General features: G+C 37.7%; 2 protein-coding genes across 2 annotated transcripts; one reads left to right on the top strand and one right to left on the bottom strand.

The window, feature by feature from the left end:
• The first annotated feature begins 4,959 nt into the window (after positions 1-4,959).
• Positions 4,960-14,774, top strand: LOC132066057 (protein ESSENTIAL FOR POTEXVIRUS ACCUMULATION 1-like). Its single transcript, XM_059459452.1, has 12 exons — positions 4,960-5,037; positions 5,619-5,678; positions 5,778-5,851; positions 8,113-8,904; positions 9,002-9,095; positions 9,216-9,374; positions 9,471-10,220; positions 10,413-12,412; positions 12,499-12,607; positions 12,787-12,859; positions 13,825-13,973; positions 14,203-14,774. Exons 1-12 carry the CDS (start codon positions 4,986-4,988, stop codon positions 14,526-14,528), a joined length of 4,638 nt encoding a protein of 1,545 aa, XP_059315435.1. The 5' UTR covers positions 4,960-4,985; the 3' UTR covers positions 14,529-14,774.
• A 2,238-nt stretch (positions 14,775-17,012) lies between these two features.
• On the bottom strand, positions 17,013-17,492 carry LOC132066056 (uncharacterized). The gene has a single exon (XM_059459451.1). It carries the CDS (start codon positions 17,490-17,492, stop codon positions 17,013-17,015), a length of 480 nt encoding a protein of 159 aa, XP_059315434.1.
• Between the last annotated feature and the right edge of the window lie 7,162 nt (positions 17,493-24,654).

The following is a 24,654-nucleotide window of genomic DNA, read 5'->3' as shown; positions in this document are numbered from 1 at the left end:
GGTTCGGGTTTCACGTACCCGCCTTCCCTACCAAGGCTCAAAGGCTCGGCCCTACCAAGGCTCAGTAGTTATTATTATTCGTACCCAACTGCAGTGGTGCGCGCATCGTTATACATAGATATACATATATATATATATATATATATATATATATATATATATATATATATATATATTCTACTTCCTATATACGTATAGTTTCGGGGGTTCACATTAGCCCGCCTACGGGCACACATACCTATACACATACATATTTATCATATTCTACCCGCTTATATAAGCTCGGGTTCACAATTTCCCCTTTTCACTATCGTCATTCATTACTTTCTATCCTTAGAGCATTACTCGTCGTATAAGGTACTTAGTACAATCGTATCATTTTGAGCATTATCAAGCTTAATAGCCTTCTCGAGCTAGGATCATTAGAAAGCACCATGAACTCATAAGAGATGAACAATTGGCCCAAGAACCATGCCTTATGAAAGAAGGGTTAGCTTTACATACCTTTCGTGTGACTATTCTATCACTTGAGCGTTCTTCTTCAACGCTCACGTTCTACCTTCATCAAGGTATACTCATATTAGATGATGGATAGCGTTTAGCGTTTATGACTAATTCTAGAGAAAATCGGACAAATACTTCCTTTATTTATACGACTATCCTCGTATTACACATCAACTCCCAAACATCAAATAACAACATTCATAATATCCTCACAATAGCCTTTAATCAACCACATTACCCTCACCTCACACTTTACCTCAATTATCCACATTCATAGTCATAACTCGACAATACGTTCATTCACATACAATGTCATTTCCTACACTCTCAATAGCATTTATAACATGATTATATTCATAAAGTATCAAGAGTCATCATTCGTTCCAAACGTTTACTCAAAAGTGCTACTGTTCATACATTCATGACCCATTATGTATTCTTTCGTAATCCAAGTGTTTCATCTTCTAAACACTTTATATTACATGGAAACATCATAAAACTCACCTTGGATAGTGTAGGATTGAACCTTGGTCGCATGGACCTCACTGAGCCAAACCCTAGATTTTCATTCACTTGATTTTCTTGCTTTTGATAAACTCTAATGGTTTCTCTTGCCTTGATTCACTTGGTTTGATGATAATCACCTTTGATTTCCTGATCCCTTGTTCATGAAACATATATGGAACCCTAGAGTCTTTAGAGAGAAGTGGAGAGATGTTGGGAATGAAAATATGAAGTTGGGAACACATTTAAACACTTAAAACATTTCGGCCGTCGGGTGTTCCACTGATCGTTCCACGGTCCATGGAGGCGGTCGTGGTTCACGACCAGCCAGCCGCCTTCTCTGCGGGTGCAGTTCACGGACCCATCCACGGTCCGTGGGAACACATCGCAGTCGTGGATCTGGCGGTGAAAACCCACCGTTCCACTAAGTTTGATCCGTCGCTTCGTTTGATCTCAATCCTTTATGGAACCCTTAGCACTTGTTTATCACTTCATTAACAATCTAAGGGGTGTTATAACTCTTCCCCAACACATCATTAAGTTGTCATCAACTTACTACTCATAAATTCTTTCCGAACTTATCACTTACATGGCCTCTCTTGGCAACTTTCTCGTCAAACATCGAATGTCTTTCAAATCTCATTTGGAACCATCAATTGCTATACCTTACTTATTGAAACATCGTATACTTCATATTTCTCATTAACCTATTCACTGTGGATTAACGGAAAATTTTTCGAGGTGTAATGTAAACGTCGAGATGGTTTGATCATGTGTAGATGAGATGCGCGGATGCCTAAGAGGTGTGAAAAGTGGCTATAGAGCTTTCGAAGGAGAGGTAAGGGAGGCTTTAAAAAAGTATTGAGGAGGTGATTCGACAGGGTAGAATACGGCGAAAGTATAGCTTACCGAGGACAATGGAAGGTTATGGAGGAGTCGGATTAGGGTAAAAGTGTAATAGGTAGTTGTGTGTTGCCTTACTTAATAGGTCCATAGTAGTAGATGTAGTATTACTTGTATGGTTTCTTGCCCTTCGACTTCTGTTACGTTATGTTATTTCTTGTACCGCGACTAATGTATTCATTTGTATATCGGCTAACGTAGTTAATGTCGTTTTACCTTATTTATATATGGTAGCTACGCCTCTTTTATCGTGGCTTTATCATGGCTTTTTCGCTTCTCATTATTTTCATTTTAATATTGCTTTGATCTACTTGTCCATATCTAACCTTTTTTGTCAAGCTTTCTCTTGAAACAGTGGTCTTTTTGAAACAACCTCTCACTTTTCAAAGTAGAGATAAGGTCACCGTACCCCACATTGCTAGATTTCACTATGTGTGTTGTTGTTGTAGTGCTTAGAAAGCCAAATAAAAAAGCGATACCGGAAAATAAGTTGATGAAAAAATCGACGTATTTGATTTGATTTGGTTCCAACATTTGAAAAATCGACTTAATTAGTTTAATTTCCTTTAAGAGAAAAAACCAACGTTAAGTCAATCATGAAACTTCTACTTGTTATGAATAGAGCCGTCGGGGATGGGTTTCGCGCTCGTGAGTACCGCCCCAACCCAACCCTTTATTTAAGAGAGCGCTGTAATTTTTTCGCTTTCACATGTAATAGAAGCAGGCTCAAAGCGTTCTCTCTGGCCGCCATTTATGGTATTGAGGGTTGAAATTTGAGACGATGCCATAAAAGAATAATAAATTAATTAATTTTTAAAAATATAAGTAAATTAAACAAAAGATAAAAAAGTAATGAAAAAAAGAATGTACTTACTAGTAAGTAGTAAACTAGAAACTAGATTAATACTTTTTAGTCTTAGAATTTATATTATGTTTAATTTTTTTTGAACGTGATATGAATTAGTGATAAAAAATAATAATTTATATTTACTCTCTTAAATTTTTTTCTTCTATGATATGAATTAGCGCAAGAATGGGTGGTAGAAGATTTTATTTCATATTGGAAAAGTTTTATGTTCAAATTGTACCAAAAATCACTTAGAAAATTTTATTTCGGAAAATAAAAACTTAGGCTTCCACCGTCCCAATCTCGCCCGGCTTAGGGTTGGGTTGGGTCGCCATTGTATGGGTTCTTCAAAAAAAGACAAATTGGTTCTAAATTTCATTTAATTCTTTCGGCCCTTTAGGGTCGGGTTGATTTAAGGGCCAGTCATACCCATACGACACCTCTAGTTGTGAGGTATATTTTACAATTTTTTCAAAAAAAGAAAGAGGAAAAAAAATAGCGTTTTTTTTTTTTTTGAGATAATGGTCAAAACACATCTCAAGTTTACTTTTTTGCGAGTTTCCCACTTGAACTATTAAGTGTTTGTGTTTTCTACTTGAACTATTATCAAGTATTTATCAAAATACACCTCGAAGTTGACCAGACAAAGTGTTTGAACACAATTGCCAAAAGGCACGTGACAGTTTAATTTGCCCATAAAATTTCGTTCTCATCTCAGATGATTCATTAATTTCGAGGTGTGTATTGATAAACAGTTAGTGATAGTTCAGACAGAAAACTCGCATGAAATTGATACTTTAGGTGTTTTTTTTTTAAAACCATTTTCTCTTATTTTTTCAAATTTTCAATTAATTTCTTAAATTATCTGCGTGGAGTGCCATTTGACATTATTTTTAAACAAAAAAGAGAATATACACTACACACCATCAAATACCAGTCGAGATATTTTTTGATAAATAATTGATGATAATGCTGATAGAAAATACAAACACATGATAATTTAGGGAGAAAACTCAAAAAAAAAAAAAGTGATACTTATAAGTAGGGGTGTACATGGACTGGGTTGGTTCGAATTTTTTAAATACCAAATCAAACCAATTGCATCGGGTTTTTAAATTTATAAATCAAACAAAACCAATAAAATTCGGGTTTTTCAACTTCGAATTTTCTCGGGTTATTCGGTTTTCTCGGATTTTTTTTCCAGAAAAGTCTTTTTCATACAAAACATATAACTTTTACTTGAAATATTTCTTTACTCCTACAACTATATAATTAAGGTGTTTCTTAAGAAAATAACACAAAATGTGAGATGGTTGATGACATCGTATTAAAATATTCAACATAAAAGATAATAAAATCGGTTAAAATAAATATTGCTAATTAATAAGCCATAAAAAAATGACCCTAATCTAAAAATACTAAGTCATGCTAAAATAAGTCTATAATTTTAGATGTATTAATTACATGACAAATAAGAAAAAAAATTAAGTTATGTATTTTCACGCTCTAAACCAATTATGCAAAACTAAAGAAATGATATCCAACATTATTGTCATTCTTAATGTTAAAATTGAATTTCTTTTGTTAGCATTAGTGTTGAGTTGGTTTTGATTTGGATTTTATTTGAGTTACTAATACTAACATTCATGGGATATAAAACTTATTGACATTCAAAATTCTAAGTTTAAGCTTGAAATAATATGATAAAAGACAAAAGAACTACTCTAGATGAAAAAATTTGAGAAATATTTATAAATTACATTACAAATGAATATTTTTATGTATAAAATATTTTAAAACTCGAATACAAGTAATGTCGGGTTGATTTGGTTCGGTTTGACTTTTTTTTAGCTAAAACCAAACCAAATCAATTATGTTCAGATTTTTATTTTCAATATCAAACCAAATCAAATCAAATCACTAGTCACATTTTTTTTTCTCGGTTTGTTCTTTGTACACCCTACTTATAAGTATGTGTTTTTTAATCATTATCTTTTTTTTTTTTTTTTCTTAGTTGGAAAGAGGATTTGGGGGTAGTGACCCCGCAAACCCTCAAGGCCTCAGCCATTTCGTCTCCGTCACCTGTCCTCCCGACTCGCATCTCTCTCTCTCTCTGCAACCACACTTCTCATCTCTCTCCCAGCCCTAAAACTCTCTCGAATCCACATTCACTCTTCACTCTCAATTTCACTTTGTGTGTGTATCATCGATCCTCTGAGAAAGGGCCATGGCTGATGCAAATCCTGTTGACGATCTCCTTTCCTCTAACACTTCCAAAGGTCTTAATTACTTTCTATTTTGTATTTTGATTTGATGCACTATTGTCTAGTTTAGGGTTCCTCCCATCTTATTATTTGGATTTTGAACTTGCTTGCTTTCATTTAGACGCATCTAGGGCTTCAGATCAGCCTCTATCTCTCAATGCTCTGTTTGCTTTCCTTGACTCCGTTGAGAGAAGAATTACGAACTCAAGATAGTGTAGCAGTGGTCAATAACTAATTGATGAGGGATTCCTTCTAGATTTCATGCTCATCAACATTTTATCAGGCAAACTTACACTTCGGCCATCTAGTTTACCAAACATATCGGCTGTACCGTATATGTATATTTAGTATACTTTATACATTATCTATAGGTCCTATACACTGTACATATTTTGTAAACTAGATGGTCGCGTGGTATTTGGCTGTAATTTTCCCTTTTATCTATCTGTATGAAGTTGTTGGTTAAGTGTCTTTGTTCTTCTAGTGTTTGATTCCCACACAAGTAGATTTTCACTATCCATCCCTGAGATCTTTTTATTTATTTGCTTCTGGAATAAGTGTTTGGTCCCATTTTGTCATGTTTTACAGTTACTAAGAAATAACTGCAGGTAATGATGACAACAAGCCTTTCATGGGCCAGCTTGATATTTCCAAAGGTAGAATATTTTCATTCTTGATTTTGATTGCATGCGGGCTGTGGATCTTCTTCTGATACTTTTTACATTCTCTTGTAATTCTCCTATGCGTTGCTTTAGATCACACAATCGTGGACAGCAGCATTCCTTTGTCTCCGCAGTGGCTTTATGCTAAACCAAATGACACAAAGATGGTGAGTTTTTGGTCAAATTCTGTGACAAGCTTACTTTTCAGAGTAACTACCTCCCCATTTCTGCTATTCAATGGATAATTACATGATACAAACTATCGTGGAAGAGACAGATTAAGGCCTCATTTGTTTGCATTTAATGGAGGTCTGAATCTGAGTGGTTCAGATTTTAAGCCATTAAGTGCATTTGTTTACATTAAGATCTAAACACTCATTTGCTCTAAATAGGTCTTAATCATTAAGATCTTGAACAGAGTCTTATTTTCATTAAAAGGTATTTTTTTATGGATAATTTTACACCACTCATTCCATAACCACCAGCCCCACCCCCATTCCCACCACCACCGCCATCCACCCCCAACCCCCAACCCCCATCTATGTTGCTCGGACTCTTCAAAAACGTCGATGGGTGCGTGTTGGATCTTCACAAAGTAGTGCATTTTTGAGGATCCTACACTGGTGCGGCAACATTTTTGGAGAGTCCGAGCAACTTAGACCCCCACCACCACCCACCCACACCCCTTACCCACCACCAACCCCCACCCCACCCCACTACCACCACCAACCTCCACCCGACCCACCCACTATCACGCCGTCCCCCACCCCACCCACCACCACTAACCACATCTACCATCACAACCACCACTACAACCAACACTCACCATCACGCCAATCACTACAACACCAACGTACTAGCTCCACCATAACAACTATCACTGCCACCATTGCTAGCCACTAGCATCATCACCACCTCTACAAAGCATCTCCACCATCACTAACGGACATAAATGTTTCTCTTTTATCAAATAATTATTTTATTTGTTGAATTTATATTTATTTTCTATTATTTAGTTATTTTTTTTATTTGAATTGTGTATATATATATATATATATATATATATTTTTTTTTTTTTTTTGAAACTAAAAGATGCTATTGTGAGGTTTTGAACCCAGGTTACCTGGGTGCTAAATCTTTTGGCCGACTGCCAAACCAGCGTGCGCCCACTTGTGCCTTCGTGAATTGTATATTTATTATGTTTAAAATAAATATATTATGCACATTCAGATGTTGAAAAACAAACAATCTTAATCATTCAGTGTTCAAACCCAGGGACAACATCTTAATCATTCAGATGTGCATTCAGATTCAGATGTCTTAATCTTAATGAAAACAAATGAGGCCTAAGTAGAATTCGAAACTTGGCATAGTTATTTTGGACCTTAAGATAATATGATGATTTTTACACTCATTTTAGTCTATTATTATTTGGAATACTTGAGAGATGGTTTGCAGTTTGAGAGAAGTCGCAGATTCTCATCAGACCAGTCGAGATGTGGATGTAAAATAGCCCCTCCCGGAGTTATAACATCATCTCGAACTCAATAGATCCTATAAAGTCTCCGTTGATTTTAAAAATGTCTTTTGTACACGATCGAGACTTTTTACTAGCTTTCTCTATGATATGATGAATTGCACTTATTAACCAAAACTAGAAAGGAAATAGCTTGCTCCATCTGGAAATTCCCCTTTCTAATGATACAGGGAACCCTTGAGAATTAAGTGTTTTGTTCAGTCTTCGTGAAATCTTGTCGGTGTTGGCATCAAACCATATTAGACATAACCAAGATATTGACTTTGATCTTGTAGTACCCAGAGGTCTTGACTAAGTGTGTTCGGCCAGTTTAAGATATAAAATCTCACCCCTCTGATAGATCACACTAAGCAATTGGTATAGAAGAGTAACAAAAGTTTTCGTTCGTTGATCCTGTAATTTTACTGTATTTACTGCCCATCAGCACAGAGGAAATACTTCTTTCATGAACGTCCGTTACTTGTGGCTTCGTAACAGTTCGAAGTCTTAAAACTGAGATTTATAAATTGTCACCGTGGATCCAAGCTCCTCTTATTGATCTAAACAAAAAAAGCTAGCTTGAAACACGAGGAAAAAGCTTTTCCTCTGAACTTTGCCTGAGTTTCTGTCACCTTGTAGCATTAGTTCCCCATAGACTTTCTGCATATGAAATTCTTGAAATGGCTGTTACCATTTTCTGCTGCAATGTTAAACAGAACTGAAGAAAATTTTCCTTCATTTGCGACCTTCCTGTTGGATTTATTCACCTGTGATCTTTTTTAAGATTTGGATTTCCAATCTTCTCTCTATACATATTTTAAGTGCTAGATGTTACACTTACCCATATTTCTTTTTATACTGCTTGATGTTTTTCTAGTAAAAAGTTTTCTACCTGTGCTTTATTCACCGTAGGAAACGCGTCCGCCAAGCTCTCTGTCACTTGGAGGTTCTGTGGATTCAAGTCAGAAGGAGGCCTGGCGTACAGATGTACCTGAGGACAAAAAGGATTGGAGAAGGCCCACAGTGGAGACTGAGAGTGGTCGCCGGTGGCGTGAGGAAGAGAGGGAAACTGGCTTGCTTGGTCGGAGAGAACGAAGGAAAACCGATCGCCGTGCTGAGCATGATGTTAATAACCGCAATTCTGGGCTTGATACAAGACGTGATAGTAAGTGGTCTTCTAGGTGGGGTCCTGATGACAAAGAAAAAGAAAATCGCAGTGAGAAAAGGGTAGATGTAGATAAGGAAGATGTTCATAATGATGGTCAAACATTTGTTGCTAACCGTACTGTCTCAGAGCGGGAGTCAGATTCTCGTGATAAGTGGCGTCCACGCCATAGAATGGAGGCCAACTCAGTGGCTCCAAGTTCCTATCGAGCTGCTCCAGGCTTTGGACAGGAGAGAGGAAAAGTAGAAGGGTCAAAGGGATTTAACTTGGGTCGTGGGAAGTCTACTGGGACTATTGTAAGACCTTCCTCTGGGGGCGCAATTGGTGCTTCGCCATTTGAGAATTCTGTTGCTGGAAAATCAAGAATCTCGACTGGCATATTTTGTTATCCAAGGGCGAAAACTCTTGACGTATACCGCAGGCAAAAACTTGGCTCATCTCTTGGTAGCATGCCTGAAAATATGGAAGAAGTACCCCCAGTCACTCAAGTAATTGCTATCGAACCATTAGCTTTTGTTGTTCCTGATGCTGAGGAGGAGGTGAGCTACATCTATTACTTCATTTATTCAAACGTGTAGGTTTTCTAAGTGTTCAAGAAATATTTGATACCATAAAGTTGCTTGATCAATCTTATAGGCTGTCCTCAATGATATATGGAAGGGTAAAATTACCGGTAGTGGCGTTTCTTACAATTCTTTTAGGAAGGGTCAATCAATGGATAATGTCACAGGTAATTGTTTCTCAAACGCTATGTCCGGATGCGGTACTGAGTGCCACTCCCAGCCTGTCTATTATTTTTTTATTGAGTAGGATACGAGATTCAGTCTGATTTTGTTTTTGTATTTTCCAGAAATAGGGGATACGGAGCCCAACAATACAAAACAGGGTGCTTCCTCCGCTGATGTCACTGAAGAGACGGTTGATAGGTTACTGAAAACTTCATTAGGTGTTGAAGAAGCCAACACCTATAGCTTTGCTTACGAGAACGGTGTCAAGGTCAACTTGGATGGTGAGTAAAGTATTAACTCTATTTTTTTGGAATTAATATCAGCTCTTCTCATCAAATAGTTTTTCGTGTTTGACTTCTGACAAAGGAACTTGGGAGATAATCATGCAGGAGAGAAAGACAAAGTTTCTGAAGCTATTGCTGCGGATGGAACTTTGTTGACCAGGAAGAGAACTGACAATAGAGACTGCTTGAAAGACATTAGTGGGTCCCAATCTGATATTTCTGCCCTCAGCTTACCAGATTCCGGAGTAACCAGAACACCTACCTTTGAGAACATTCAACAACATGTTGCTTTTGATGGCAGTTCGAAGGTTTCTGATGATTCAAATTCTGTATTTTTGAAGTCCTCTTCAGAAATCTATTGGACCAACGTTCTAGGAAGGGGTATTCCACCTGAGGAGTTGAGTTTGTACTATCGTGATCCTCAGGGCGAAATCCAGGGGCCATTTCTCGGAGCTGACATCATTTCATGGTTTGATCAGGGATTTTTTGGTATTGACTTACCAGTTCGCTTGGAAGATGCCCCTGAAGATTCACCTTTCTTTGAACTGGGTGATGTAATGCCGCATTTGAAATTTGAGCATGAGTACGTTAATAGCACTAATCTTTCTCAGGCAGAACCATCTGCTGTACTAGAGGGGAAGTTGGATTCTGGTTTACGTAGCTCGGCTTCTGTTTCTGAGATGGCTGGTTCTGCTGCCATGGATGGCTCGAGCTGGCTGCCATCTGATTTTGATGGTCTTGGTGGATATCGTATTCAGTCAATACCTGATCATCCAGCTCGTCAATTTAAGCCTCCATATTCACAAAGTGAAGACTTTAACGATTTTGTTGCTCAAGATGAAGGTGAGTTAGCATTTTCACCTTGGATCCTTATTTTTTATGTCAATGCATAACCTATTGTGGCTTTGGAGGTGGGAATGTTGCCTGTTTCCTTGCAAATAGGCCATCGAGATCCTGGTCATTGATATTTAATGTGGGTGACCTTTATCTGTTGTTGTGCTATCTGATTCTTTAAGTTTCCATCTTCATTTGCAGAAATTGTGTTTCCAGGAAGACCTGGAAGCGGTGGCAATCCTCTTGGAAAAACTTCAACAGGCTTTACTGATCCTTCAACCATCCACCGTGCAACTCCAAGCTCAATGTCTGAGGGTGGAGTTCCAAATCATGAAGAGACATTGCACCCACTTGGTTTATTATGGTCAGAGCTTGAAGGCACTACAGGAAGGCGTGGTCCTATCTCAGATGTTCCTTTTAGAGGAAGTGGCCAGGATCAAGTTCTAAACCCTGGTGTTGCAAGGGCTGGGCCATTTGGTGCCAAGACGGACTCAACCTCTGCTGTGGAGACATGGAATGATGCTTATAGAAGAAATGCTGTACCTGAACCCAACATATATCAAGATGCTATGGATGCCAGCCGCTTGTCGCACAGGGACCATGAACTGAACCGATTTGAGTTGGCAGACAAGCTGTTTTCCCAACAACTTCAGCAACAGCATCCTCATAATTTGATGTCTTCTCATAATAGTCACTTAAATGAAGCAATGCTGGAACGAGGGGCAAATCATAATTCAATACACCAACCACAGTTGGCTAGTCAGACTGGGCAGGATCTGGAACACTTTATGGCGCTTCAGCAGCAACAGCAGAGACAGTTACAGCTTCAACAACAACTGCAGCAACAGCAACAGCAACAGCAACAGTTCCATCAACAACAAATGCTAATGAAAGAACAACAACAGTCCCATGCTAGGCAGCTGGCTCTTGAACAATTTTTGCAGGGTCAAGCACGTGATTCAAGTCGTACACAATCACGTCTTGATGCTATGAGGCATAACAGTGCTCTGGAGCAGGTGTTGATAAAACAACAAATTCTGAGTGAACTGCAACAGCGTCCGCATCTTCCTCCAAGACATGCTGAATCATCTATTGAGCATCTTATTCAAGCAAAGTTTGGTCAAATACCACATCAAGGGCCTCAAAATGATTTAATGGAGCTCCTAGCACGGGCAAAGCATGGACAGTTGCACCCTTTGGAGCATCAATTCCTTCAACAAGAACAAGTACATGAGAGGCTAAGGCAACGTTTGGAGATGGAGGAAGATAGACAGATTGGTGCTGTCTGGCCTGTAGATGAAACAGGGCAGTATCTAAGAAATCCAGGTGTTGCTCGTCGAGCGAACTCTGGATTTGGTCCATTAGATATTTACCAACAGCAACAGATACCCTCTCCTGAAGAACACGTCAGTCATATGGAAAGGAATTTGTCTTTGCAGGATAGACTTCAGCGGGGTCTCTATGACACTGGATTACTGCCTTTGGAACGGACGGTGTCAGTACCTGGTGTTAATTTGGATGCTGTAAATCCTCTAGTGCGCGCACAAGGTTTAGAAATGCAAGATCCAAATTCGAGAATGCACTCAGCCGGTCATATGCCTGGTTTCTCGACTGGCATCCACTTGCAATCTCCTCACCGTCCTCTGTTTTCAAATCAATTTCCTGCTCCGAATGCAGATACAAATGAAAATCTTTGGTCTGAAAGAAATGGTCAGTTACCAGCTGATTGGATGGAAACTAGGATGCAGCAACTACATCTTAACGATGAGAGGCAAAGGAGGGATTTTGATGTCAAAAGGGCTTCTGAAGATCAAAGTATGTGGATGTCTGCTGGTGCTAATGATGACAGTTCAAAGCGATTACTTATGGAACTGCTCCAGCAAAAATCTGGCCAGCAGTCCATTGAGCAAGCAGAAATGACCAGGGGGATTTTGTTTGAAAGGGGTTTTCACTCCGGTCACTTTTCAGCGACAAATGATTCAAACCGTTCGTTCAATCCTCTTTTAGACCAGGATGCAAGTCTAAACCAAGCTTTTACTATTGGGTCATATGGTTCTAATTCAGGTTTGCCACCACAGAGAGATCATGTAGATGAGATTGCCGGTAGTCTTGATGTTGGTGAGAGATTGCCCTTCAAATCTCATTCTGGAGCTTTATCTGAAGCTGAACCTGCCTTTTCCAGCATCAATGATGCCTCTCAGGTAATTTACAAGATCCTAGACATAGACATCTTATATGTGTTGGCAATGAAGATGTGCTCTTACATTTCAAGATGGTTATCTTGTAGGTACATCTAGAGGCTCGCGAAAGTATCGTTAGGCAAGCTGGTGCGACGACTGTAGAAGGGGAAATGCCAGTTAACTTGCTCAGCAGGCACACTTCACTCGGGACTGGAGGTTATTCTCTCTCTCTCTCTCTCCCCCTCTCCCTTTCTCGATATATAACATATACGTATGTTGTGTATTAAATGGGGTGTGTGTGTGTGTATATATATGCGTGTCTGTGCTTGTGTATCCCTTTATCAAAAGAAGAATTTATTGTTTGACAGATTGTAATGTTTTCAAATCATCTTCAGGTGGAAGTCTTGACTTCTACAATGACAAGAGTGATCGAGGAGATTTGGCTGCGGAGGAAATTCGCAAGGAACGGTAAGTGCTATCTTCTGTTTCTTCATGGAAAGGATTTATTTTTATGTATGTCATTCTAATGGGCGTAGTTGGTAGTTTGGGAAATGAAGTAAAGTTTGTGCTTCAGCAGCTGCAACAATTTTATTCATATAAAATTCTTTGAAAGAGGAAATCACCACTTGTAATTCCTGGGATGTAGAATTTATTGCTAAGATTCTATTACAAAAAGAATGTAGTCTAATTCTAGAAGTAGGTTGGCTTACTAAGCAACTGATCTTTTGCTTTAGAGCACCGAACATTTTCTTTATGATATTTCATTCACTTGTCTACCATCTTCATTTTACTGATATTTATACGCCGTATATTGCATATATTTTAAATCAGATAAAGTATTTGTTAAATCAGTACCAAGCTGGTACTCTGAGGAGTACAACAGTTTAGTATTGCAGTTCTTCCCCTATTTTCCTCATACATATCATCCAAAAAATCCAAAAGGTTTATCAAATTTCTACCCTGCAGCCCTTACACCCGTTGTAAATTCATATTTTATTAAGGTGCCTCTTAAAATAATGATGAAATCAGAGAAGATCATCATTGTGATTACCACTAGGTTTCAGTCGTAGGAAAGGTGATGTTTTGGCACCAATTAGGATGTTCAAAAACTTTCTCCCATTTTATATGTTTAGACGAATCACTGTCGTATATGGAATTTATTATTTTGTTGTAGTTGTGTTTTCATTCTGTAAAACTGTGTTGAGCAAATCTTCTGATTGTAATTTTTACATGGTGGGACTTCCTCCTTGCTCAAAAGTTTTGCTCCTTATCTTTTTCCTTTTAGTGGTTAATATTTTCTTTAGTCAGTTATTTTCTGTAAAATTCATGGAAGAGTTGCCGACTACCTGTATATTGGACTAGCTCCTATCCCATATTTATGTTGTGATATTGCTTCCCTGATATGCATCTGTATTTTGTTTCTACTTGGGTAGGATGGCTGTGACATCAAAAAGGCCAGATAACATCTTGCCGAAGCGTCCACCTGTCTCGCGTGTTTCTTCAACCCAGGAGGGTCTATCTGAGCTAAATTCTGATACCCTTGTGAGAGGCAAAAATCCTTCAGATGCCATGGCTTCTGAAGGTAGGATGTCTTTCTCCTTTTTGTTGCAATTGCTGTCTCTTATTGTGTGTTGGTATTACTTGTATTTCCTAGCTCATTTGCTCCTTGAAGATGTGTGGGAGGAATGTAATAGTTAATTTGATGTCTGCTATTCCTTGTGGCTCTTGTAACAGCAGTTGCCATTCCCCTTGCATACTCATTTTATCCATCACTAATTGCTAACTCATGCTTGTATTAATTCTGTCACTAGGGGGTAAGAGGGAAGCGGGAGGTAATGTAGCAAATCAAGTTCCTGATGCTGTGACATCTGCAAAGAAAGATGGGCGCTTCCGACGAACTGCATCTTGTAGTGATGCTGATGTTTCAGAGACATCATTCAGTGACATGCTTAAGAGTAACGCTAAGAAGCCAACAGCTCAGGAGGCACATGCATCAGAGGCATCAGATGGAACACAGGGTGCCCGTGGTGGTAAGAAGAAAGGAAAGAAAGGGAGACAGATTGATCCCGCTCTTCTTGGATTCAAGGTTACAAGCAATCGTATCATGATGGGTGAGATACAACGGATAGAAGATTAGTGGCTGTACAGTTGTAACTTGTCAAGAGTCCCAATTTCTTTTGCTGTACAGATCCGAGTCATCTGTAAAATTTTCTCTACACATTTTCTTTTAGTCCATCCTATTTTATGTAGGGATGGCTGTTGAGCTGTAGTTACCGTTAGGTAGTGTAGCCAATTAGTTGGGATAACGTAGGAAAAGCTTGTATCGATTGAATCGTTGTAGATACAAGCAATCAAGTAGAGCACAGGCACATCCTAACAGAAATTTTTTCCTTTACCCATCTGATTTTAGGCAATTGACGGCCTTAGCCGATGCGATAAGAGCAAAAGAATAATACTAATAGGCTCCGAAAGTAAAGAAGGGCCTCTCCAATTCACACTTACACCGGACAAAGACCTTCAATAACATTCACTCTCTACAAGTACAGGATGGAGTAACGCTGTTTAAGATCCATCAATCTCTCATGTTTATCGTTCTGCAAAGTTATGTTTTCTTATCTGGTGGTGCTCTGTTGAGGCTTGTGCGAGTTGTTGAGAAATTCTCTGCTCGCTCAGAAGTCAAAACTAACTTGAGAAACATGAATAACAAAGCAAATTTTTTACTAGTTGTAACCTGAATGTCCATTAGCCTACATCTTAAGGGCCCTCTCTTTGGATACACTGAGGAGCCATTTTTGAAATCATGTTTGGATATGTAATTTGAATATCTTAAGTTGTATTTTCTTTTTTAGACATAAAATCCCCACAAGTTGTGAAAACTATCAAAACATTTTCAATTCTTATATAATCTTACCAAATGAGCAAGTCATAGTTCATAATAAAATAAACGGAAAAGGCTCAAATATGACATCGAATTATCGGAAATAGCTCATTTATGCCACTCGTCAATAGTTTGGTTCATTTATGTCATCGAACTATAGGAAATGACTCATTTATGCCATCAAACTATAGGAAATGGCTCATTTATGTCATTCATTAATAGTTTGACTCATTTATGCCATTACTCGTTACCAAAATGACTCATCCATGTCATTTTTCATTAACGCCGGTTTTATAATACAAGATATGACATGTGGCCTCCAATTAGAGGTATACGTCATTTAATTAAACTAGCCCAATTTTAAATATCAAATTAAGAAAAAATCCGACTCATATACCCTGTCCACCCACAACCATAATCTAGTTGGAGGCCACGTGTCATACATGGTATTGTAAACCAGCTTTAATGAATATAGCATGGATGAGTCATTTTGGTAACAGACGATGGCATAATTGAGTCAAACTATTGATGAGTGGCATAAATGAGCCATTTCCTATGGTTCGATGGCATAAATGAGTCATTTCCTATAGTTCGATGGCATAAATGAGCCAAACTATTGACGAGTGGCATAAATGAGCCATTTGCGATAGTTCGATGACATATTTGAGCCTTTTCCGTAAAACAAATACGCTACTAGAAGGCCTTTCTAAAAAATACAACATTAATTGATCAAACTTTAGTTCAATAAAAATGAAAATTTAACGTGAATAGTAATATAACTATTCTTTAATATAATTCTCCCACATGGTAGACATAAATAAAGGTTGGTGGAAGTTAATGAAGTTGGTAAATGGTTAGTGGGAGTAATTGTTAAAAATATTTACTAACTTATGGGTCTTTTTTTATAAAATATAAACTTATGGGTCAAGTTTTATATTTAAAATTTTTAAAACCATGAGATGAAATGCATGTCTAAACGCTGGTTTCATCTCATATATTCAAACCATGATTTCAAACCGCATGTTCAAACGCCTACTAACAGCATTGTTTCAAGTGTCGGGTACTCTTATGAAAACTATTTTCCCATGTGAAGCCACAAGTTAGATTACGTTATTACCTATTAGGTCAATGGTGATCAACCCTTGAAAAAATTGTAGGTATCAACTCATGAGTCCGGAGCCTAAAGGGTATAAAAATACACGATATAAACCAAGAGGGGGTAGCCGAAAATATATATACCAAAAGGGGTATAATGTGGGTGATCCACGTTATACCCCAACTTTTTTCCCTGTCAAGAATCACAAAACGAAAAAAAAAAAAAAAAAAAAAAAAATTATAACGTGGACTGATCCACGTTATACAAATTTTCATTAATTTTTTCTCCCCGACGTTTTACAAATAGTTTGTAAGACGTTGCCTCTATTTAAATCATATTTGGCTGTGTTTTTAATAAAAAAAATTTATTGATTTTTTTAATTTTTAAAGCATATAGTTAATTTCAGTGAATAACTCAAATAAATATTTTAACACATGCAATAATTAAATATGTGTTATATATGCGAACAGAAATAAAAAATAAAATATAAGTTAAATAAACGTCACACATTAACTGAGTAATAAATGTTAAATTACATACTAACTATTAAACGACACAAGACATGTTATATATTCTTGGAAGATTACATAAGGAAACAACAATCGTACAAGTTAAGAAAAAACATAAAAACCAACAAGCAATAACAACTACTGATTTCTGTCGGGGCAGCGATTCTTGTTATGACCTGTTTGCTTGCACGTACTACACTTTCTAGCCATGCGAGCAGGAGCTATATCCATTTCATTCCTCCTTCTAGTTGTAGTCCGCGTTCCTGAAGTTCGCTCGTATTCAGTGTTTGCAATTAAACTGAAGGGAGAAGGTGGCCAATATGCCTCATCACCTAATGGTGAAAAATTTCCACTGTACGTTTGCTTGTAAAACCTGCAACTGTAGTACTTGCTAACATAGTCTTTTGGTTGAATTCCGCGGATATCACAAAATTTAATTGCATGTGAACATGGCATATGGTAGTTTCTCCACTTCCCACACGAACACTTTTTCCCTTCGGCAGAGACTTTATGGATATTTCCGCCCTTACCTTCGTGTGCAAATGTCAGAATCTCAAAGACCCCTTCAGTTGCATTGTATTGTTGCATGTCAGTATGCTTTAGGGACCTCTCCCGCATTCATCAAACTTCTTTTCAACGGTGCGCGGCCAAAACTTTTATCCGCAATCAACAAATCAACAAGGGTGCTTCTCTCAACAAACCGATCAACAAGATTTTTAAACGTATAATGGACCATGGCATGTAAGGCAATCCACGAGCTTTATTCAATAAACCGTTGTAAGACTCGAGAGACATTCGTTGTCATAGCCCCCCACCTATGACCGTTGTCCTTATGCAATGTCCATTTCTCCTCCGGAAGAGATTTTAACCACGAGATCTGTTGGAGGTGACAATCTTTTGATTTGTTCCATCCTCATTTTATATTTCTTCTTCTGGTGCTCTGTAGCCGCCAACCACATTAGCTTGTCCAGGTCATTGTTGAGGAACTATTTATTAAAGTTGCTTTTCAAATGCCGAACACAAAACCTATGGTGTGTGGATGGTGGTTGTAACTAATCATGTGTTTGGACACATTGCAAGATGCCTTGATGACGGTCAGAAATAAGTCCAATTCCTTGTCTCTCAGGAACAATATGTCTCCACAACAACACAAGGAACCACGTCCAAGACTCAAAGCTCTCATGTGCAACAATAGTATATGCAAGTGGAAAAATCTTATTGCTCGCATCAATTCCAACAGCAATTAGCAGTTTCATCTCATACTTACCGTACAGATGAGTACCGTCTATTGAGATGACAGGCCTGCAACTTTTGAATCCATCGATGCTTGGTTTATAAGCCCAGAAAAGAAATTTAAAGATGTGTTCACCTTGCATTGTAGTTGATTGGTGCTCCCACTCAACAACGGTCCCCGGATTGAAATATTTTAAGGTAGCCATGTATCGGGGCAATGTCTTGAAAGAGGTTTCAAAATCACCAAATACCATTTCAATAGCTTTCTTACGCCCCTTTTGTGCTTTTCTATAACTAGGAGTAAACAAATGCAATCCTTTTATTTTTTCCTGAACTGACTTAATACTGATGTATAGATCGACCATAATATATAGTATCAACGTAGTACCAATTAGGTGACTGTTCAAATTGAAATGATCCTTTCTGTAATCATCCGTAAGACAACTGTGGTGGAGATCCGCTTTGCCTGCCTTCCACATACCACTTGAAATTTCTCTAAAACGGACCATCCACTCACATCTCAACATATGACGCTTGCAAATAACCCTCCAAAATTTACCTTTGGACTGATCACAAATGAACTCTTTCTTTTCTTTGAGACAATATTGTCTCACTGCGCCTTTCATTTCCTGCTTGTTCTGAAATAACATACCTAATTGCATAATACAAGGAAAATTATCAACCCTCTAAAAATGGGCCAACAAATAAAAAGAATATTCATTGCCACCATACTAACTGATCGATAAATTCATGTTTTTTACAATCCCAAAGTGCGCATCGAACCGGACCGTCATCTCTCATGAAGGCAAAATCATCCGGCCTTCTTCGTGTTATCCAAATATGGAATCGCATTAGAATGGTAGCTAACGTTACCATCACTTCGAGCAGTAATGTCTTCATAAGAATGACCATCATCATCAGATGAGTGATCATCGTCTGTTTCTGTGTGATCTAATGGGATATCACTATCTGACTCATCGGAGTGATCATTAGCTACATCATTATTGCTCACAATTTGTGTGAGCTGAGTTAATACGGGGTTTTCTTCAAAATCGTTACACCTACAAACATAGGAAAATTCAAGGGGTTCAAATCTCAGAAACAATTAGTTAGAAGTGTATATAATAATGCTAAATTATTTCGTCCTTACAAATTAATGTGTCTATATTTTTCATCATGTGTCTATATTTTACAAGTTTGATGACACAATAATAAGTGTGCTTTTACTATTCTATTTTGAGATAACAATATTTGCAACTTAAAATACCGATCATATTGTTGCTAAATGTATAATTCCAATTTTAAAAAATAATCCCCCCATTTTAGCTCTAACAGCTAATGGTTTTGATTATATTGATGATAAGCAGAAGATGTCAAACAAATAGCATACGGAGTAAACTTTTCAATTATCTTTACTCTGAAGTCTTCCTATTCTTAGCAATAATTAAATAATTATATATTCAAATTTAGATAAATTATTTCCTTATCAAAACACTTGGCTATAGTTGCGCGAAATGGAAGCGAAAAAAACATCGTTATATTTACCTTTCTGTAAATGACTCCACTTGAGTAGGGCGATATCCAACTATACTCCCGCCACCTAATTCACTTGTATCTGGAGCACTACTCGGTCCAGGAATATCACAGCTCTGCATAGTCCAACCAAAGTTATGTGATTGGCTACCAACTCCTACCATTGTTTCTTGTTGAAATGTACCTCTTTGAAGCCCAATATTCATAGCGGGAAGATACGTAGTACCCCGAATATCAAACGCATCGTCAGTGGGTGCTTCAACATTAGTAGAGCGTTCAACAGTTGCATACATTTCAAGTGTCGCTATACTGATATGATTGCTAAATATATCAGGACTTCGAAGAAATAACGATAAGGAGTCATCGTCCGAAATAAGAGTTTCCTCATAAATGGGAAATCCCCTAGCCGTAATTGATGTTGGATATCGTCCAAAGGATAACCACTGAAAAGTTAGGATCGGTTATGGCCATTTTGCTTATGAAAACACGTTCTAGATGATCGTATTTGAGGAAGATTGGAAACCTTTGTACGGCTCCCGGACGACGGTTATATCTCACTGAACCTTCTTCGTACACAACTTCACCACCCCAATATAAATTAACTCTTATATAATTTTCCGCCATATTATTTTCAACAGAATACAAATGTAAAAATTAATGGAGAATGCAAGAGAGAAGTGGAGAATTCTTGAAAAATGAAGTCTACAAGGGAGAAATCGAGAATTCAGAGAGATATGCAGAATACAAATATTAACTGGTATATAAAACAAATGATTCACGGACCTTTGAATGTCATAATCCTGATGTTGAAAAAATATATTTACTGTTTGATTTTACGAATGCATGCTTGATTTGACGATTGCATGGCAGATTTGATGACTGCATGCATTCTGCGCTTTAACAACAAAAAATTTACAAATTATTTTACTATTTTACTTTTACAGCTGCATGCGTGATTTGACGACTGCAAGGATTCTCTGGCGTAAAAAAAAATTTCAAGAATCAATTATTGCTACGTTGGCCGGCCAAGTTCAACAAAATGAATTGTTGCAAAACGTAGGCAGGCCAACGTTTTGCAACAAAATGAATTGTTGCAAAACGTTGGCAACAAAATGAATTATTGCAAAACGTTGGCTTGCCAACGTTTTACAGGCAGTTTTGCAGTAATTGATGCATGAAACTTTTTTTATGCACATTTTAGCTGAGAATCTATGCAGTCGTTAAAGCTGCCATGTAGTCGTAACATCAAGAATGCAATTGGTTTTCTTGTAAAACATTATCAAGCATTCAAATCTAACCTTTATTTATTGTAAAACGTTGGCAAGCATTCAAATCTAACCTTTATTCAAAACACAATATGTATTCTTGAAAGATTCCATAACAATTGAGATTTGAGACAAATTCAATAATTAATAAAAATTCATTTTTTACAGTGTCCCTTCCCCCCCCCCCCCCCCCCCGTGCCACACTGAGTTTGCCGACGCTCTCGTTTTGATCTACGTTGGTGAATCTCCTCTTGTATCACACCCGCATCCTGTAAATTCCATAAAAAATAGAAGTTATTTTTGTATGATTGGATTCGTTAGATAAAATTTCTTAGCAATTACTTTTATTGTCTACGTAAAATCGGACAGCATCTCTCCTGTAACAAGGACTTCCTCCAATACCATATACCAACACAAACAACCAAAGCAACCAAGACAAAACACCACATAACAACCACAAGTCACCAAATAATTGAATTAAAAGCTAACCTGTGGCTCTAAAGTCTGTACATCCGGCACAGGAATGTGTGAGGATCCAAGATCAAATGCCATGGGAGACTATGCAAAATAATTAATATAGACACATAAGGTAGCCATTACATTAATGAAATTAAACAATATACAAGCTATTTGAGTGGTTAGAATACTCACATCGGTAAAACTCAGTCTCCTCCCAATTGAAGAGCTCTGTCCAGTGAATGCAGGTAAAGGCCCCTTAGTCATCCCATAAGAGCTGCCTGTCTGAACGCCAAACTGTTGGGCCATAACTGCTAGGCTAATAGGCTCAGACGATGCGAATGCCTGAAAAGGCCCCTCACTTCTGATTACCGCTGGTGATTGTGTTATAGCCCGTATTTCGTACGTTTGGGTGATTCGAGATAGTTGCAAAAAGTTAAGGGCAAAGCTATATTGTGATCATGTTTAATGCATAAGTTGCTTATGAGTATGAATTGTGGATGTCATTAATGTGGAAATATTAGGAAAGGTTAGGGGTAAAAATGGAAATTCGTAAAATGGCTTATGGAAATATCTAGAAAGGCTAAGGGCAAAATTGGAATTGGAAAAATTGGGACCTAAAAGGGATTTTGGAAAGATGAAAAATTCATGAAAAATTCATGAGATCATCTATGTGGTCATGTGGGTCCCACACATGATTTGGCCAAATTTAATTGGTCCAACCCACGAGTGGGCCATAGGACACTTGTATGCTTGTATATGAATGTGAAAAGATGACTAAGTAGTCATCTTTTTCATTCCATGAAGTAGAAGAAAGATGAAAAAAATTGGAGACCAAACAAAGGCCTATTCGGCCATGGCTAAGGAAAAGTGAGTCCAAGAATTAGCCATCAAAAAATTATTTTCTTCAATGTTTTCTACTCATTGGAAGGTGCTAATCAACATGAAGTAGTTGTTGGAGCAAGAAAATCATCCTTTGTTGCAAAATCATAACTCTAGCCAAGTGAAGAACAAAGTGAAGAAGGTGAGTTTTAATCTTTTTTTATATGTCATTGAAGGTTTGTGTATGTTGTAGTATATGGAAATGGATGGAATTCATGAAAATATGGAAGTTTGCATGATGGTTGTGTGTATATGCAAGTGGCCGTGTGTAGGTGTGTGTTGTGTTGAAGTGATGGATTAATTTATGTAGCATTCTAGTTGTGGTTGTGTGAAGAAATGAATGAAAATCATGAAATTGGTAAGTTAGGGGGTGGTGGCCGAATATAGCCCCTTGTATGGTTAAGAATGAACAAATTTTAGTTAGTGCTTTGATTGTTGTTGCATGGATTCCATAATGAAAATGATGGTGTAATGATTTAAATGGAAGTTGGAATCGTTTGTAGGTTGTTGGAGAAGATAATGTAATTTTAAGATAGTTTTTGTATTGTTATGGTTAATGTTGTTAATGTGTGGAATGTTGATGTAGTTTATGAGTTTGGAAGAAAGAAATGTGATGTTGTAGTTTTGATTGAATTTGGAAGACTTCGGGTTATGTAGTATGTTGGTTGGGCCGTTTGGACGTTGTGTGAATTCGTTAAAGTATTTTTGAATATTGTTTGAATAGTTTTGGATTAGTAATGAAGCGTATGAACGTTGATATTGGTTTGAATGTGAGCAAAATGGTATGTTGTTGAATTATGTAGAGAAGCATTAATAATGCTAGAATGCGTTTCGAATTGATTATTGAGGTTGCTGGTTTGATTGTTGGTGTTGTTGTTGTTGATTTGGCAGTTAATTAAGGGGATGTTGAGTGTATACCTTGAAATGCTTTGTCAAAAATTTCTATAGACAAGCATTACGTTCAACGTGTATTCTTAAGGCTTACAAATGGCTTTTGGTAATTGTGACCAATTGCAGATTTTGGAGGAAACGGGAATTGAGTTTAGACAAGCTTAAGGAGCGAATAAGGTATGTAAAGCTTGCTCTTTCCTTCTCTTGGCATGTCCTAGGTATGTTAGGCTAAGATACGAGCTTTGGGGACGACTCTACTCCTCGGAATCCGAGCTTCATTTTGGCCCTTTTTCATTCAGTAGAATTGAATTGAAAATGTCTTGTTTTATTGAAATAAGTGCTTAAACATCCGTAGCTTGCCCAAATGATATTGGAGGGCCTAGAATCCTTTGTATATGACCTCGTAAGGCCTAACGACCATAGTTTGGGGTACGCCGCCTCAATTTGACCGAGGTGGGGCTCACGTATTCCGAGATCTCCCTATGTCGCTACGTTTGGTATATTTGCGAGATTTTGAAAGAGAACTTTTGACCATCGCTCCGATTACTATAAAATAGTTATTTTAACTACTTCATTGAGTTTGATAATACATTTTGACACATAAGAACGATTTCAGAAGGTTGTAACTTTTGTATACTAATTCCGATAAATCTGAAACTTGTTTTTTTTTCACTTTCCGACGTTAGTAAATATATTCGGTCATCGGATTGTGGAAGGTAACTTAATTATTTGTTTGCTCATATGCATGTGATTTTGATGTGTGACTATGATTTACGAGGCTCGGTTCGGTAACATTGATATTCGCCGCCGGTATTTGGCCGCGATATGTGTATGTGTGATACACCACTGTGGTATTTCGCGGTATATGTGTCTGTGATATTGACGCTGGGTATTTGGCCGCGGTATATGTATGTGTGATATTGACCGCCGGGTATTGGCCGCGGTATGTGTGTATGTGATATTGCCAAATGGGCCCGGCCGGTACGTGTATGTGTGATATGATATGTGATAATATGATGAGATGATATTATTTATATGATGAGTCCCGATTCAATGGAGGGCATGGACATGATATGTGTTTATGATATGTGATTTGATCTTCACGGATTATGATCATTGGTTAATGGCTATATGATGTGTTTGATTTTCCGTATGTATGAGGCGAAATGTTTTTCAAAAGAAAGCGAAGCATTTTGGCATTCTGATTATCATGTTTGTCTTTGTATCTCTTATGTACGATTTGTATTTCGGCCACAATCACCTTGGTATTCGGCTATTGTGCACTTTTCGTAGCCCGGCTTCGGTTATGACTTCATTTTTCGTACTTTCGCTTTGCATACTCAGTACATATTTGGTCCCGACCTCCTTTCTTCGGGGGCTGCGTTTCATGCAACGCGGTACTCGAATAAAATGAGTAGTGATGTTAGCAGAAGATGTTCCGGCAAATGGATTGGCGAGCTCCATTTCCTCCGGATTGTTCGCCGAGTCTGAGTGCTTTTGTATGGTATCTGAAGTTATGG

The sequence above is a fragment of the Lycium ferocissimum genome, chromosome 8, assembly GCF_029784015.1.
Source record: "Lycium ferocissimum isolate CSIRO_LF1 chromosome 8, AGI_CSIRO_Lferr_CH_V1, whole genome shotgun sequence".
In the NCBI taxonomy this organism is placed as follows: domain Eukaryota; kingdom Viridiplantae; phylum Streptophyta; class Magnoliopsida; order Solanales; family Solanaceae; genus Lycium; species Lycium ferocissimum.
Note: the sequence above shows the minus strand (reverse complement) of the source record. Positions and strands in the feature narration are given on the sequence as shown.